This window comes from Geotrypetes seraphini, chromosome 2 (assembly GCF_902459505.1).
Source record: "Geotrypetes seraphini chromosome 2, aGeoSer1.1, whole genome shotgun sequence".
Classification (NCBI taxonomy): domain Eukaryota; kingdom Metazoa; phylum Chordata; class Amphibia; order Gymnophiona; family Dermophiidae; genus Geotrypetes; species Geotrypetes seraphini.
Window position 1 is genome coordinate 503,461,394 of NC_047085.1, and position 17,139 is coordinate 503,478,532.

The window sequence follows — 17,139 nt, forward strand, 5'->3', positions numbered from 1 at the left end:
GTTCAAGTACTCCCTCCTCTGTATTTGCATCCCTCCTCCTCTTCCCCTCTTCCCTCCTAACCCGGAACGTTTCCTGCAGGCTGCAGCTTGGCAAGCATCAGCCCTTGAGAAAGAAAGAGAGCGAATCCTCTTCCAGAAAAGCCGGAGAGAGGATGGGAGGGGTAGAAACTGCACAGGTAGGGCTGGGAGAGGGGGGGATTGTCACCTGCAACGAATTGCATGAAATTCTGCATCCTCAAATGGCCCTTTCACATCCCACAGGACGAGGAGTAAGTAAGACATAGGGCTAGATTCACTAAGCCCACCGATCAACTTCTGCCCACTCAGCGACCCGATTTCCCTCCGACCCGATTCATTAACCTCTGTCCCGATCATCCTCCGATCTGCGTATGCAAATGAGGGGGGAACGGCATTTAAATGTAGGCAGGCAGCGATTCACAAAAAAGAGGGACACCGACTGGGCTGACCGATCCTAATATAAACAACTGCTGAGGACCAGTCGCTCAGGTCCTTTCCGACTGCCTCCCTGCTTCTCTGCTCTCAGCCCTGATCTCCTGCCTGCCACGATCTGCTCTCTGCCCCATCTCCTGCTCTCGCCCCAAATCTCTCCTGCCACCCCGACTCTCCTGCCCTTCCACGCAGTGCAAGCCTGTGGTTTTAACCTGCGGGCTTAAAGCTGGTGGGAAGGAAAAAAAAGCAAAAAAAAAAAAAGAAATTCCTGCTCTTCCAGGCACGAAGGCAGATGGTCTGCACATGCTCATGGATTGCTAAGAGTAAACGGCTGACACCATTTTGAGTACCGAGTCGGATAGATCGCGGAAACTTTTAAAACTGTGTTGGTCGGTTGGGGGTTTGTTTATATAGGGGCCAGAATGGATACATTCGGGCGGGAGGGCTGGCACATGCGCAAAGCTCTTTAGCTTTGCAGTTTTTAGACTGCCGGGTCAGCTCCGTCACGGGGACGTCACCAACTTGTGTGGCTGGAAGATCATCTGTCCAAGGAGAACTACCGTTACAGGTAAGCAACTTCTATTGCTCATGGATTGCTGTTCAGCAATCCCATTCAGTCGGTTTGGGGCATGATTCTGATCACCCTCATTTGCATGTGATGCATGGGGAGGAGCCTAAGGCCCTTATTGACTCAGGCTCCCACCTTGGGAGGGGCCTGGGGCGCCTGAGCCAATCAGGGACTTCCTTAGGGCTGAAGCCTACAGAAGTCCCTGATTGATCAAAGTGATAGCCAATCAGGGACTTCCTAAGGCTCAGATTATGGACTTTTCCTCCAGGAACTTGTCCAAACCTTTCTTAAAGCCAGCTATAATATCTGCTATCAGGAATTTGTACTGATATACCTGAGGCTTCGGGGGCTGAGCAAGCCTTTCTTCATCTTCCAGGTCCCTGTAACATTTGAGGATATTGCAGTCTATTTCTCTGAGGACGAGTGGGAAATGTTAGCAGAATGGCAGAAGGACCTTTACAAGGAGACCATGAAGGAGAATTATGAAATGCTGACAGTGCTGGGTAAAGCTTATTTTTCATTCCATTATTATAAGTTGTACACTGAAATGTTTTGAATGTCTCCTGTGTGGGATGTAGTAGTGTAGTTGCCATTTTTAATGAATACATTCCTTGACTAAATTTTTGGGATGTAATAACCTCCTTCTTTTTCACCCAGGGGGTGGTGGATACATGGAACGCGCTTCCGGAGGCTGTGATAGGCCGGAGCACGTTACAAGGCTTCAAAGAAGGTTTGGATAGGTTCCTAGAGGATAAAGGAATTGAGGGGTACAGAGTAGCGGTAGGTTATAGGGATAGTCTGGGACCATTGCTCAGGCAATGGGCCACTGCGGGAGGGGACCGCTGGGCGAGATGGACTTCTGGTCTGCCTCAGCGGAGGCAACTTCTTATGTTCTTATGTTCTTAAGTCAGAATTAACCTGACTTAAAAAGGGAACTGCTCATGGTATTGCGGTATACAAAAATAAAGTTATTATTATATGAAGTGAATCTAATAAAAAGGTGTCACCTTTTTATTTTATTTTTTTCTGCTCAGTATGAGATAAGTGCATAAGAATATAAGAATTGCTATACTGGGACTAGAGAATGACACAGGAACAAATTTTTCCTGTCCCCGCAGGAACTCAATTTCCTTATTCCGTCCCCATGAGTTTTGTCGCTGTGCCTGTCTCTATCCCATTCCTGTAAGCTCTGCCTTATGATTTTAAAGTGTTTCAGGCTTGTGCAGATGAGGATAGAGCTTGCAGGAATGGGGCATGGACAGAAAAAGAACTCACTGAGATGGGAAAATGAGTTCCTGCGGGGATGGCGAAATATTTGTCCCTGTGTCATTCTCTAACTGTAACAAACTGAAGCTCCATCAAGCCCAGTATCCTGTTTTCAACAGTGGCCAACCCAGGTCCCAAGTCCCTAGCTAGATCCCAAGTAGTAAAACAGAATTTATGCTGCTTATCCTAGGAATAAGCAGTGGATTTCCCCAAGCCATCTCAATAATGGCCCATGGACTTCTCTTTTAGGAAATGATATAACTCTTTTTTAAACCCTGCTGAGCTGACTGATTTCACCACAAGGTATTTGAGAAAGGAGTGAGTTGATCCACAGTGATTCCATTCAGCTTTTGCAAACCCCCTAGTAAGTTTCTCGGCAGAGTGTGGCTGTAATGTGACTGGCTACTCCTGGGGAAATTCTGAACCCAAAAGGAACTAGTTCCCCCTGATGGGGGTCACTGTTTTTGGCATGAGGCGATATTTATTTACACCTGGAATGTATTGCAATAGAACTAAAATGAGTGCGATGCCTAAATTCAGCAACACAGGACCAAAGTCTGTATATGTCGCTTAAAAAGTTGGTGCAGAGAAAAATCTGTGCTGAGTGCTAGTCTATAAAGCACCTCTGGAGTTTGGCACCTTTTTTTTTAGAATATACGTAGCGCCTGTCTCCTTGATTAACATTTAGACACGGCCAATTATGCCAATGAAAACCAGGCCTAAATGCCTACCACGTTACGACTAATGTTAATTATTTCTAGGGCGCTACCAGACGTACGCAGCGCTGTACAGAGTCACATATGATCAATCACTCTTACACACAGGCCAGAGCTATAACACCAGAGGAGGAAGAAGCCTCAGACAACAAACCCTCCCACCATCCACAGACGGGATTAACGTGTTCAGGGCTAAACCTCATTGGCATAAAAAAACGCCCCTGGAATTTCAAAACTGGCTCTGTGCGGTGCAAAATTAAAGATAGATGAGGAAACCAACAGTGGAGAGGTTCAAAGTTCCTGGTACGCAACTTTATTTCAAGATTTACTTAAGGGTGCGATGGTGAGGCACGTGTTTCGGCCTCAGCGGCCTTCCTCAGAAGCAATAGCACTCTTAAGTAAATCTTGAAATAAAGTTGCGTACCAGGAACTTTGAACATCTCCACTGTTGGTTTGTTCATGTGCTGTTTCTTCCACATCTTGAGGGGGGAGGGAGAGGGTCAGTCACCACTGGGGTAGTGTGGGGAGGGGTCATGCCTTCATCCCTCCAGTGGTTAGCTGGTCAGTTTGGGTACATAAGAACATAAGAATTGCCACTGCTGGGTCAGACCAGTGGTCCATCATGCCCAGCGGCCCTCTGGTCTTAGACCAGCACCCTAACTGAGACTAGCCCTACCAGCGCACGTTCTTGTTCAACAGAAACTTGTCTAACTTCGTCTTGAATCCTTGGAGGGTGTTTTCCCCTATAACAGCCTCTGGAAGAGCGTTCCAGCTTTCTACCACTCTCTGGGTGAAGAAGAACTTCCTTACGTTTGTACGGAATCTATCCCCTTCTAACTTTAGAGAGTGCCCTCTCGTTCTCCCTACCTTGGAGAGGGTGAACAACCTGTCCTTATCTACTAAGGATGTTTCGATCGTGTCCCCTCTCAATCTCCTCTGTTTGAGGGAGAAGAGGCCCAGTGGAGATTGAGAGGGGACATGATCGAAACATTCAAGGTGCTTTGAAAACCAGGTCTAATTCCAAACGTCCAAATGATGCCCTGGCCATTTTGAAAAAAGGGTTTGATTATCCCTGCAAGACATCAAAGTGCTAAGCACGCCCAAAACATGCACCTTACATGCCCCCTTAACATTAAGACATCCTGGAGGGTGAATGCCCTGCAAGATGTCTAAAAACCTTAGTTTCAAAAAATCAGCACATGGACCTTTTGGCGATTAAAACATCCAGGTGCCGGGTTATGCAGTTGTTTGGACGTCTGCACTTTTGAAAACGAGCCCCAGAGTTTCTAAAAGTTTGGGGGAAAAAAAGTTAATGTCATTATTTTTGACTTGGAACAGGCTCTTTATCTAATAATAATAATAATAACTTTATTTTTCTATACCGCCATAGTCAGGCGACTTCTAGGCGGTTTACATTGTAAGAAGGCTGGACATTCAGCAAATAACAAAGGTCTTAGTACAGTACAATACTAATACAATAAAATAAATCCACATATAATACAATACAGTGAGTCTAAATACAATACTATACAATAAGTTTAAATACAGTACCGAACAAAGAGTCTAGATGCCGTACAATAGTCTAAATGGTAAACTTACATATTAATTGGAGATCTAAGGGTAATGAGTGTCTGAAAGATTTAGAACATCCATGAGGGGGGTCTTAGTGGGGGAGGGGACCGTTTTAGTCAATGAATTTAGCGAATAGGGTGGTTTTGATCGATTTGCGGAATGCATTATAAGTCATATTTGGTTAGTTTATGTGGTTTTTCAGCCAGGTTTGCTGTCTGTTCGCTTGGAACTTAAAGGTTCTGTCCAAGAAGGATTTGTATCTGCAGCCTGTAGTCTTTGGGTATGCAAAGATGTTTTTGTTTCTGGTCGTTCTTGTGGGGTTGTGTAGGGTGAAGTGAGTTTGTAGGTATGAAGGTGCTAGTCCCCAGGCTTGTTTGAAACAGGTGCAAGCGAATTTGAATAGAATTCGCGCTTCTATTGAGAAACCTTCGCTTATATCAAAGATTGAGCAGGAGAAAGATCTATATGTCAGGAATCGGCAGGACTCACCCGGCAGACTGAAAAGCTCCTGGAAAGGTGAGCAAAGTTGACAGCTCAGGGAGAGGAGAGGAGAGGATGCTGGGGGCACTGATCTATCCATTTAAGAGAGGGCGGAAAGAGGTTGAGCGGAGGCGTCTGATTCTTAAGGATTTCATTTTCCTAGCCCAGGTATCAACCTTGTGGTTAGAGCATCTGTAACTACATGGATGGGAAAAGCCAAAATAAACTGCAGAGACGATGTACAAGATGTTATGGCTTTATTAAGGTCAACAAAACCTTCACTTCGGTTAGAAAAAAAAGGACCCGACACAGTCCGTATTTTGAAAAACGCTTCTTCCTCAGGGGTCCTGTTTGGAAAAGAATGAAATGAGGCTGTTGCAAGTATGTGTGTTGAAAATAACATATATGTGAGACGATATGTGTATTATATAGTGTGTGTCGAAGCACAATGAGTGATAATATTATGTGGGCAGTGGTCGGATGCTAAAAAGACATAGACGGTGGACACAACATGACAAAATTTATGGTGAAAGCCCTGTCAGTGGAAACCAGTGTAAAATAAGTGATCCATGATCGAGAGCTATGAGAGGCGACTCAGATGGGATGAAAAACGCCATAAAATATACAGGGAAAAGCTTTTGTGGTGGGAGCGTAACATGCTGACATCCCAAGATCTTGTGTTTTTCAAGAGAAAATGAACCAAATGGGATGCAACAATTTGAAGAAGACCTTGAACCAATACAAACATAATCAAATAAATTGCAGCTTTAAAACGATCCAAAATATGGCATTAAAATGTATAAAAAGGACCGTTTAAAAGTAAACATTAAAGAAATAATGATGAATTATAATCCTAACGAATGAATTAAATGAAACGAGATAAAATGAAATGTTTCTGTAAAGACTGAGGGCCTCTTCTAACAAACTGCGCGGTGAGTCCATGGGTTCTGTAGCTTTCCAAAGAGCCTCCGTATTGATTATGGCACGTTTCACCATCGCTCCATATTGTACGGTCTCTTCCCCGGGTTGTCTTCGTTCTCTAGTCTCCAAAGAGAATACCGTTGTTAAAGTCTCAGCTGGTTCCTGCACCAATTGGGGCTCCCCAGTTATATCTCCAGGGCTCCTCATCGGAAGGCATCTTCGCCACCGTCTCTATGGGACTCCCAACTCCGGGCTGGAGAGGAGCCTGTCGTTGATCAGGCCTCGACGGAGCCCTATCCGTGCTAAGCTCATCCACCTGTACCAGCATCGCTCCTGTAACCAGATATGCTTCCTGAGTGCCACGAGGATGGATGGTAGTCTATATCAGCCGTTTCGGAGTCAAGGCTGCTGCAGGGACAGCTTGCGGCATTCCTTTCGGTTCTCCATTCCATAGAATGGCTTAGGTAAGTGAAAGCGTGCCGATACCTCGCCTTAAGGAGAAAACTCTTCCTGTGCATCCGTCCCCGATGCCATCTATTCCCTCCACGTTTTTTTTTTTTTAAATTGGGGCCGATATTGTGCTGGTGTAACACATGCACAATATCGGTGACATTAAAATAAAAAGCCCCGACAGCTGAGTGGCAGAAGGCTGCTTTGGGGTTTCCCCTGCTGCTCAGCTGTTTGGGTTTCCCCAAACCGGCTCTGCACATGTATCAAAGTCGCTCTTACAACGACTGATCAGACGGGATTATGGCGAACCTCTGTGCAAATCATTTGCATGCAAACCTGTTGGAACATCAGTCACTGTTCCAGAATTGGCCCCAAAATCAGCCAAAAGCAACTCGCACGGTCTTAACGACCGTGTTTTGTGCAACTAGCCCTGGGTCAGACCAATGGTCCATCTAACCCAGCATCCTGTTTTCACAGTGGCCATTCCAGGTCACTAGTACCCGGTAGAAACCCAAATAGTAGAACATTCCAGACTCCATAATCCCTTATAGTGGTCACCAACAATCACAACTGGCCATTCGATCTAAGTACACTTCTCCCTCCATATTCACGGTTTCAGCATTTGCATACAGACATTTCAAAAAATGTTTGTGATATCTATTTACAATTTGCTCGGTAGTTGGCATGGATAATTTGCAATCACTGGCTCCCTGTCCATGTCCACATATGGCTCAGACTTCTTTTACTGACCTACAAGTATACACTTCTCCCTCCGTATTAGTGGTTTCAGCATTCAGGTTTCGATTATTCACGGTTTGTAGCTTGCTGGCTCCTCCCCCCAAATTACATCAGCTTGCATAGAAAAATCGCTGATTCCAAGCGTTTACAGAGAAAATCACTGATTCCCATCACTTCCTTCACCGTGTTTTGCCTCTCCTTCAGGAACAGACCAGGTCTCCCACCATGTGATTCGCAGTTTCACCACATTCACGATGGTTTTTAATAGAAAACAGCAAATGACATATGAAAAAGTTATTCCACGTTTTTCTGTATTTGCGGTTCTGTTAATCCCCTAACACAGCGAAAATGGAGGGAGAAGAGTATCAAGTCTACTAAGACAGATTATAATCTTCAGATTGACCTCATTTAATAAACTGGACCGTGTCTATTGATGTCTCCATTTAAAAAAATCATTACTTCAGTTTTAAAGTTTTCATGAATTTGTTATGGTCAAATATATTTTATTGAGCAAGCAAGAACATAACATAGTAACACAAAATACAGAAACAGCTCAAAAGTTTTGAAATAATCCCCAAAAGAACCACCCCCCCAAACCCCCCAAACCCCTCCAAACCCCCCTCCCCTCCATACCCACCCCTGGGTCCTTCTTCGAAACACAAAGTAACAAAAAATGTTGAATAACAAACTATACAAAAGAGGCGCAAAAGGGAAGTACAAACAAAGCATCAATTAAGTATCCGGCTACGAGCCAGAGGGGTCAAAGTATTCCAGAAAGGTTCCCAAGTGGTCTGGAAAAGACGACCTTGTCGAGAAGCCAAGTCAGTCACATCCCTGCGCTCCCACATCAAAAGAGCGATCATGCGGCTCCTCCAAAGGGAATAGTCCGGAGCCTCAGCTTCAAGCCATTTCAGCAGGATGCATTTCAATGCAATCAGGATAGACCACTTGAGGAAAGCTGCAACTCCCTTGGAACGTGGAAAGTAGTGAGGAACAGTCCCAAATAAAAGCAAAGGGGAACTGCGAACAGTAACATGCCAAATAGACTGCACAAAAGCAAATATAGCAGTCCAAAAAAGTTGAATCTGAGGACAAGTCCAGAACATGTGGCCTAAGCTGGCTTCCGGAGCCTGACAACGAAGACAGGCTGCGTGGGGACGGAAGTGAGCCAAATAAGCCCTTTTAGGAGAAATATATAAACGAAAAATCAATTTTCATGAATTTGTTATAAGTATATTTATTTAAAATTTTTTAGATCCTTCAGAAACGGAAGTCAAACATAAAATTTCTCCATTCAAGTACACACCGCTAAACTTCCTCATTGGCTCAAATTTATTTATTTAGGGCTGGATTCACTAAGCTCACCGATCAAATTCCGACCACTTAGCGACCTGATTCCCTCCGACCCGATTCACTAACCTCTGTCCCAATCATCCTCCAATCTGTAAATGAGGAGGAACGGCTTTCAAATGTAGGCAGGCAGCGATTCAGTTTAAAAAAAAAAAAAGAGGGACACCGACTGGGCTGACCGATCCCAAAATAAGTGACTGCTGAGGACCAGTCGCTCAGGTCCTTCCAACTGCCCTGCCTTCTGCCGCCCTGCTCTCTGCCCCGATCTCCTGCTCTCGGCCCCATCTGCTCTCTTCCCCGCAGTGCAAGCCCGTGGTTTTAAAGCGGGTTAAAACCATGGGCTCAAGTAAAAAAAAGCAAAAAGCTCTGCTGGGCACGGAGGGCCAGCGCATGCGCAGACCATCCACAGATGCATCCACTGTGCATGCGTCAGGATCGCTATTTAGCGATCCCTGCAGTCGGTTGGGGGCACGATTCCAATCGCCCTCATTTGCAGAAGGGCGATTTGTGAATCAGCCCCCTGGACCCGGATCAGACCCCTCACCGATCAGATCCGATCCATGCACTTAGTGAATCTAGCCCTTTATTGTTAAATTTTTGTCATTTTGATTTTTTATCTCATATTAACATCTTCACCATAATTCATAATGTAAAACTTCACAATTCACAATGCATAAACTTTAAATCAAATTGTTACTAAATGCTGCTTATTTTATAGCTGATCTTCTTCCAGTTTAACTGTCGCCAATGTGCGTGTTTCGCCTACTACCCCTCAGTGCCTCTCCCCGCCCTCTTCTCCGTACCCCCACCTCAACACACTCCTTCCCCACCCTCTCCTGCTGCATGTGTGCCGCTTCCCTTCCCCCGTACCTCTGTAACGTTCTTGGCATATTAGCACCCTCTAACCCACTGTTGCGCCAACATCGACTCTTCCTCTGATGTCACTTCCTGGGCATGGGTCCAGGAAGTGACATCAGGAAGAGCCGACGCTGGCGTGACAACAGGTTGGGGGTTGGTGCTTGCACTAGGAACGTTACGGAGGTACAGGGGAAGGGAAGCAGTGCACACATGTGGCAGTGGGGGGAGGCGGGGAAGGAGCAGGAGGGCGGAGAGGAGTACAGGTTCCTGCGCCCTGACCAAGACGGCACCTGGGGCGTACCCCCCGCCCCCTCTTACTGTGCCACTGTATTCACTGCTTCAGGGCACGGTATTAAGCATTTTTCTCTCTTATAATATTGTCTGCAACATGGTTACTCAGTGTTGGAACGTTATAAGAGAAATAAATGCTTAATACTGCGCCCTGAAGCAGTGGATAGTAGACGAAAAGTGGGTTGGAGATCTGTAGGGCAGCGACCTGGTCCACTCTATATGCCTTTTCCAAGTTTTACAGAATGGATGTAGCAGCAAGGGAAGACTCTGTCTTTCGGTCCTCGGTGTTATGACTTGGCGCATTGGCCCCGCCCTAAATTTCTGTGACTGCTTTTGTATGTCCCATACATCCAGTATGACATAACTATTGTACTAGAAAAAGAGATTAGGTTCTTACCTTGCTTATATCTTTTCTAGCAAATAGGTGTGTCATTCTGGAGCCACACCCTGTTAGCTATCTCCTGCACCTGCCTACTGTCTCAATAAGAAAATTTGAGTCCAAACTAATATTTGGATGTCAGTCAGACTTTAAGGGTATAAAGAATAATCTATTGCTATAGTACATTGACATTTACTTGAGCTCCATAAATGTTTATGTTTGAAATGATTGTTTCAGTGTCTTGATTGTTCAGTGACAATATTTAACATGTTTTTATGTTTTCAGAGCAGACTAGAGTTGTAGTTTGGGGAGTGTCATCGTACCACTCCTTCACATGTGTTTCTATATTGCCTGCTTTGGTACAAACTGAAGGGGACAGCAGAACCTTCTAGTGAAGGAGGAGGGATTCAAAAGCTGGAATGGATTCCTTCTGCATATTTCACGAGCACTGAGATATTACCTATCAGTCCAGAATGACACACCTATCTCCTAGAAAAGATATTAGCCTTTGTAATAAGGGATTAATGAACATATAACGGTTTGAAAATTGACCCGTATTTAAGTAAAACATATTCCCGTTAGTTCTCTGTTGTGCATTCAGCTCTGAGTATCTGAATATGGACAATTTTTTTTCTGCCACCAAAGTATGAAATTGTGCTTCTCATTTCTCATCTGCAGGTTATAGGCCTTCTTGTGAAAATGGAAAGCACCAAGAGAGTTGTGCTGAAAAGCAGGAGACCTACAAGATGCTCCCAGAGAAAGACAATGAAATGTTTATTCTGAGCTCAGAAGAAGGAAGAGCCTGGAAGAGGGAGTCTAACTCAAGGGTGCATATGGGAGAGAATCCACTTTTATGTATGGATTGTGGTAAAAACTGTTATGAGAAATTCCATTTAAATATACATCAGAAGATTCTCATGGGAGACAAACCATTTACATGTACTAATTGTGATAAACAATTTTGTCAGCAATCAAGTTTAAAAAAACATGAGAGACACCATACAGGAGAGAAACCATTCACCTGCCTGGATTGTGGTAAAAGCTTTAATCACAAATCTGTACTGAAAACACACCAGCTGATCCATACAGGAAAAAAGCCATTTACTTGTCCAGACTGTGGTAAAAGCTTTAATCAAAAATCAAATTTAAAAAAGCACCAGATACTCCATATGATGGGATGTGAACTATTTATATGTCCAGATTGTGGTAAAAGTTTTAATAAGATCCACATGCGGGAGAATCCATATACATGTACGCAATGTGGTAAAAGCTTTAATCAGAAATCCTGTTTAAAAGCTCATCAGAGAATTCACACAGGCGAGAAAACATTTACGTGCCAAGAGTGCGGTAAAAGTTTTAATCAGAAATCACATTTAAAAAAACACCATATGATCCACACAGGAGAGAAACCCTTTGTATGTCTAGTTTGTAACGTGAGCTTTAGTCAGAACTCACATTTAAAAAAACACCAGATGCTACATACAGGAGAGAAACCCTTTGCATGTCCCGACTGTGGTAAAAGATTTGTACAGAATTCAATTTTAAGAGCACACCAGAGGATTCACAGTGGTGTGAAACCATTTATATGTCCTGAATGTGGTAAAGACTTCAATCAGAAGACCAACCTCACAAGGCACCAGAAAATCCACAGGAGGACAACAAACAAGAAACAAATAAAACCAAAGATAATTTGATGCTCTATTGTGACTATACGTAAAAAAATATATATATATATATCAAAACATCAATAGTGTCCCCTCATTCTTGGATATTAAATTGTTTTGACATATAGAATGAACCCTGACCAGATCACACACTGCACATCAAGCTCATCGTGAAAATGTGGCAAACTACACTCTGTATAATTATGAAGATGGACAGTGTGTCATTCCTAAAATCAAGTTTCAGCAAAGAAAATTGATGCAGATTCCCTGTTATCACTCTTATTTTGCTTAGCACTAAGTCCATTCATAGTCTTACCAATTTTTGTTACTGGATTAAATCTTAACTCTACAGATCCTAATGATGAACAGATAACTTTCCATCTACTTTTTATAGATAGTGGAAGTTTTGGAGTTCCTGTAATCATTAGGTAGAGCATGTGGGATCTCTCAGAGAGAGAAAGAGATAATGGTTACTGTGGATGGGCAGACTAGATGGGCCATTTGGCCTTTATCTGCCATCATGTTTCTAGTGACATCAAAATGATAATCAGACTAGACAAATGTGCTAAGGAAGAATAAGTACAAGTGAAAACACCTGTCTCCCTGAAGACTGTAATAAAACAGAATTTGAGTAGAAAGGAGTGAAATTATTTGATAATGCGATAATATCAAAGTTTTGTTAAACTTGAAACTTGAGTACTTAGGATATCCATGAGTAGATCAGCACATATTATTGAGAGAAATGATACGTAAAGTATACTACAGAAGACTGAAAATTATATTGGAAAATACTTGCATCTTATTTTGTGCAGTTAAAGAAATCAGTCAACTTGCAATTTCTGTACTCTCCTACATCGTTGAATCTGTAGACTGACATCTGAAAAGATCTTGAACAGCTGAATGTAAGAATAATAAAATGGCTTCCTATCCACCAAGTTATCTATGTGAACCAGTATATGGAAAGATCATATATCCCAAGAGCTGAAAAGCAGTATAGAAATAGATTACACATATAGAATAACTACAGATGACATTCTCCATTACTTGGCATCCATTTCCTTTTTTTTTTTTTTTTTTTAAATTCTTTATTTATAAAACCAAACAATTCACATCATCAAGAAGATACATCCAGTTGCATTATCGTATGATACCATTTTATTTGGAATGTCTATGAGAGCAAAAAGTCAAATTTTGGCAAAAAATAATAAACTTTTGTTTATAATGATGGGAGTTGCCATGCAGCTCATTTTAAAGAATTGGAAAAATTGGGATAGATTAAGTTATTCATTCTGGTGGGAATCCCTATGTTATGGCTTCAAAATGGAAAAGTTTATGGCCATTCAGAAGGGTTATTATAAAAACTTTATGGAAGTGTGGGAACCATTAACTAAATATTATAAAGATTAATCTAATTGTATAATTGTGGAAAATGTGCACATCTGGGGGTGGGGAACGGTATGTTTTGGCATTTGTTAAGAAGTAAAGAAGGGTTGATTATAAGTATTTTTATGAGACGTTTTTTAAATTGGAAGGGGATGGGAGAAAATAAGTCTTATCTTTCATTTATTAAGTATATTGTGCTGTAATGATAATAATGTGTGTAAATGCATCATTTGTTGTTCACAATTGAAGTTTCAAAAATGAATAAAGAATATTAAAATTCAGGGGCAATGTTAGGAAATTCTACTTTACGGAGAGGGTGGTGGATGCCTGGAATGCGCTCCCGAGAGAGGTGGTGGAGAGTAAAACTGTGACTGAGTTCAAAGAAGCGTGGGATGAACACAGAAGATTTAGAATCAGAAAATAATATTAAAGATTGAACTAGGCCAGTTACTGTGCAGACTTGTACGGTCTGTGTCTGTGCATGGCCGTTTGGAGGAGGATGGGCAGGGGAGGGCTTCAATGGCTGGGAGGGTGTAGATGGGCTGGAGTAAGTCTTAACAGATATTTCGGCAGTTGGAACCCAAGCACAGTACCGGGTAAAGCTTTGGATTCTCGCCCAGAAATAGCTAAGAAGAAAAAATAAAATAAAATAAAATAATAATTTAAATTGAATCAGGTTGGGCAGACTGGATGGACCATTCGGGTCTTTATCTGCCGTCATCTACTATATGTTAAAAAAAAAAAAAAAACCCTGAAGAAGATGCATCCAGACCAAAAAAAAACCCAAACAGTATCCAGCTACTTAGTACATACAACACAAGCAAGACCCAAAGTACATCGGGCTTATTTTAACAGGCCTAACAAAAAGAACTAAAACTCCCCCTCCCACCCACCCACCCCACCCCCATCAATCCCCGGTAACAGCTAGACATCAGCATCAAAAACCCAACCAGGATAACTAATCATCCAGAAATCCCCCTTCACCCAGTAAGCAGAAAGCAAAGCAGATCCCCAACTTGGCACCCATTTCCTATCAGGTAGAATACCTTTGTAGACTGTCCTCCAACTCTCTTATCTTCTTTTTTACTTTTACGTAATGAATGAGTGATAAACTACTTTCCTACCTACACCATGGTGTTCTTTTCCTATGCTACTTTTCTATCTACAAACTGGCTTTCTTTTCTTCCCCTGTTGAATCTCTTTCTTAAAATGTAAACCACTTATAGGTGTCCAGTAGAGAATTTGTGGTATAACAAATACGATATACGAGGTGTGTTCAAAAAATTTCAGGACTGATTTTATCAAAATGTATTAAACAATCTTACAACTTATTCGATTGGGTCCCCTTCAAAGTACTCCCCTTCCCTATGTATACACTTTTCCCAACGTCGTTTCTACTTCTGAAAAAAAAGTCTTTAAACGCATCTTCAGGAATCGCCAAAAGTTGCTGTGTTGAATTTTGCTTTATGTCTTCAATGGTGTCGAATCACTTTCCTTTCAGCGTGGATTTAAAGTTTAGGAAACACGAAGAAGTCAGCTGGGGCCAAGTCAGGAGAGGGCCAAGGCTGGAGAAGAACTGTTATCACGTTTTTTTACGCAAAATTTGTGAATTTTGATGCATTCAAAACACCTTCCACGACTCATGACGTGTCCCCCATAAGCCACTTTCAACATTCCATTAGTCTTACCTCACCGTTCTAGGATTTAAGGACAAGTTAGATTCACATCTCCTCGAAAGATGCATAGAAGGATATGGGTGACTAAGTTTTCGCCAGGTTACACCTGGCTAGGCCTCCGTGTGAGCGGATCGCCGGACTTGATGGACCTAAGGTCTGATCCGGAGATGGCAGTTCTTATGTTCTTATGTAGAACTTCACGCTGTAGTGCGGCTTGTTGAAGGTCGCACATGATGAAAAATACACTTTCACAAAAACTGCTGTAGCTCGGAGACAAAAGCAGATATCAACAAATGGAAAAAAGGAGTTACTTGTGAGGTTTCAAGCAATTCAACGCCACCTAGTGCATCCCAAAAGAACCTTCTGTTGGTGCACAATTCAAATTGTCCTGGAACTTTTTGAACAGACCTCGTATGTACATGCATTGTAGTCCAGCTGTGAGACACAAAACAGGAAGTCCCAATGTTTCTCAGAAAAAGGAACAATCCAGAAAAAAAACCAAGCTGTGGAGAAACACAATGTTCTTGACTTTCCTTTATTTCTTCAAAATATCTCCGAACAATGGTCGGAATATATCCACATCAAATGCATAAAAGACCAACGGACCTGACACGGGCATTTGATGTGGATATATTCCGACCATTGTTCGGAGATATTTTGAAGAAATAAAGGAAAGTCAAGAACATTGTGTTTCTCCACAGCTTGGGAACCATTAACAAAATATTGTAAAGAATGAATATTACTTTTTCCCATTAATCATACACATCTAGGATGGGGATGGGGGGTGGGGATAATTTTTGTTTCTTATAATCAAAGATAATTGAGGGGGTTTAGGGGGGGTATTTGATTTGAATTAGTTCCTGATAGCTATTAAGTGTTTTTAAAGTGTAAAATGTTTCTTTTTTTTAAATCTTGTATTGCACTTATGGAAAGTTTTTGAAATGAATAAAGAATATATATATATATATAAAAGAGCAATGACAGATCTAAATACGGACTCAATCATCTCCCGTACGAGGAACGGCTGGGTAAGTTGCAGCTTTACTCACTCGAGGAACGCAGAGAAAGGGGAGACATGATCGAGACGTTCAAATATATCATGGGCCGTATCGAGGTGGAAGAAGATATCTTCTTTCTTAAAGGACCCACGGTGACAAGAGGGCATCCGCTGAAAATCAGGGGTGGGAAATTTCATGGCGACACCAGAAAATATTTCTTCACCGAAAGGGTGGTTGACCGCTGGAATAATCTTCCACAACAGGTAATCGAGGCCAGCAGCGTGCCAGATTTGAAGAAAAGATGGGATTGGCGTGTAGGATCTCTTCATGGAGGAAGTTAGGAGGTGGGCAGACTAGATGGGCCGTGGCCCTTTTCTGCCGTCATGTTCTATGTTTCTAACAAGGGAAAGAATTTAGAGCCTGGCCTAAACTTTCCAGCCTCTCTCTGTGTCTGTGTTTCAACATGTCTGTCACTGTTGTCTCTGTGTAACAGGGAGGAACGAGGGAAAGGGGCAGCTTGAACGATTCCGGGCTCCTTTTACGAAGCCGCGCTAGCAGTTTTAACGCGTGCTAATTTGCCGGCCGCATTAGCCGCCACCGCCTCCTCTCGAGCAGGCGGTAGTTTTTCGGCTAGCGCGGGGGTTAGAGCGTGCTAAAAAGTTGCGAGCGACGAGGCCGCTAATGCGGCTTCGTAAAAGGAGCCCTCTGCTGGTTTAGAAAGAATAAAATCAAATCTATGATCATATACAGTATTTTACTGGGACATAGGGGTCCTTTTACTAAAAACAGAAATGTGATTTAAATGATGGTCCCAGTTTAACTACGGTATATAGGGTCCTGGCCAAATAAACACTTTGGTCAACATAACTGCCGCTTCTGGGCCTGCTCCCTGAGCCCCCCGGAACAGAAAACCAGCCTTCATTCTTACGTGACATCACTGATGAGGTTGTCTCTTAGGCATTGGTGGAACGAGGCATTGTGATGTCACAATACCAGCTCTGGTTATCAGAGGCTGAAGCTTTTCACACCATTGATTTATTCAATTTTCTATACTGTTCTCCCAGGGGAGCTCAGAACGGGTTTACATGAATTTATTCGGTTCATAGACAATTGCGCGCAAGACAATTTCGCGCAAGACAATCGCGCGCGGACAAAATCGCGCAGACAACCAAGCGCGAGACAACAGCGCAAGAGCGCAAGACAACTGAGCGCGAGACAACTGAGCGCAAGAGCGCAAGACAACTGAGCGCAAGACAACTGAGCGCAAGACAACTGATTTATGTTGAAAATGCAAAGAGTCAAGGGAATCATACTGAACACATGTCGACGTGATGACGTGTTCATGTGCTGTACGTGCGCGTGTCCTCCGATGGTCAAGC

The 17,139-nt window shown here is 42.8% G+C and overlaps 1 protein-coding gene across 1 annotated transcript; it reads left to right on the plus strand.

Moving 5' to 3' along the window:
* The first annotated feature begins 958 nt into the window (after positions 1–958).
* LOC117354522 (zinc finger protein OZF-like) lies at positions 959–12,942 on the plus strand. Its single transcript, XM_033932196.1, has 5 exons — positions 959–1,018; positions 1,395–1,521; positions 4,339–4,348; positions 4,991–5,088; positions 10,718–12,942. The coding sequence occupies exons 2-5, from the start codon at positions 1,449–1,451 to the stop codon at positions 11,731–11,733; spliced, it is 1,197 nt and encodes a 398-aa protein (XP_033788087.1). The 5' UTR covers positions 959–1,018; positions 1,395–1,448; the 3' UTR covers positions 11,734–12,942.
* Positions 12,943–17,139: the final 4,197 nt, after the last annotated feature.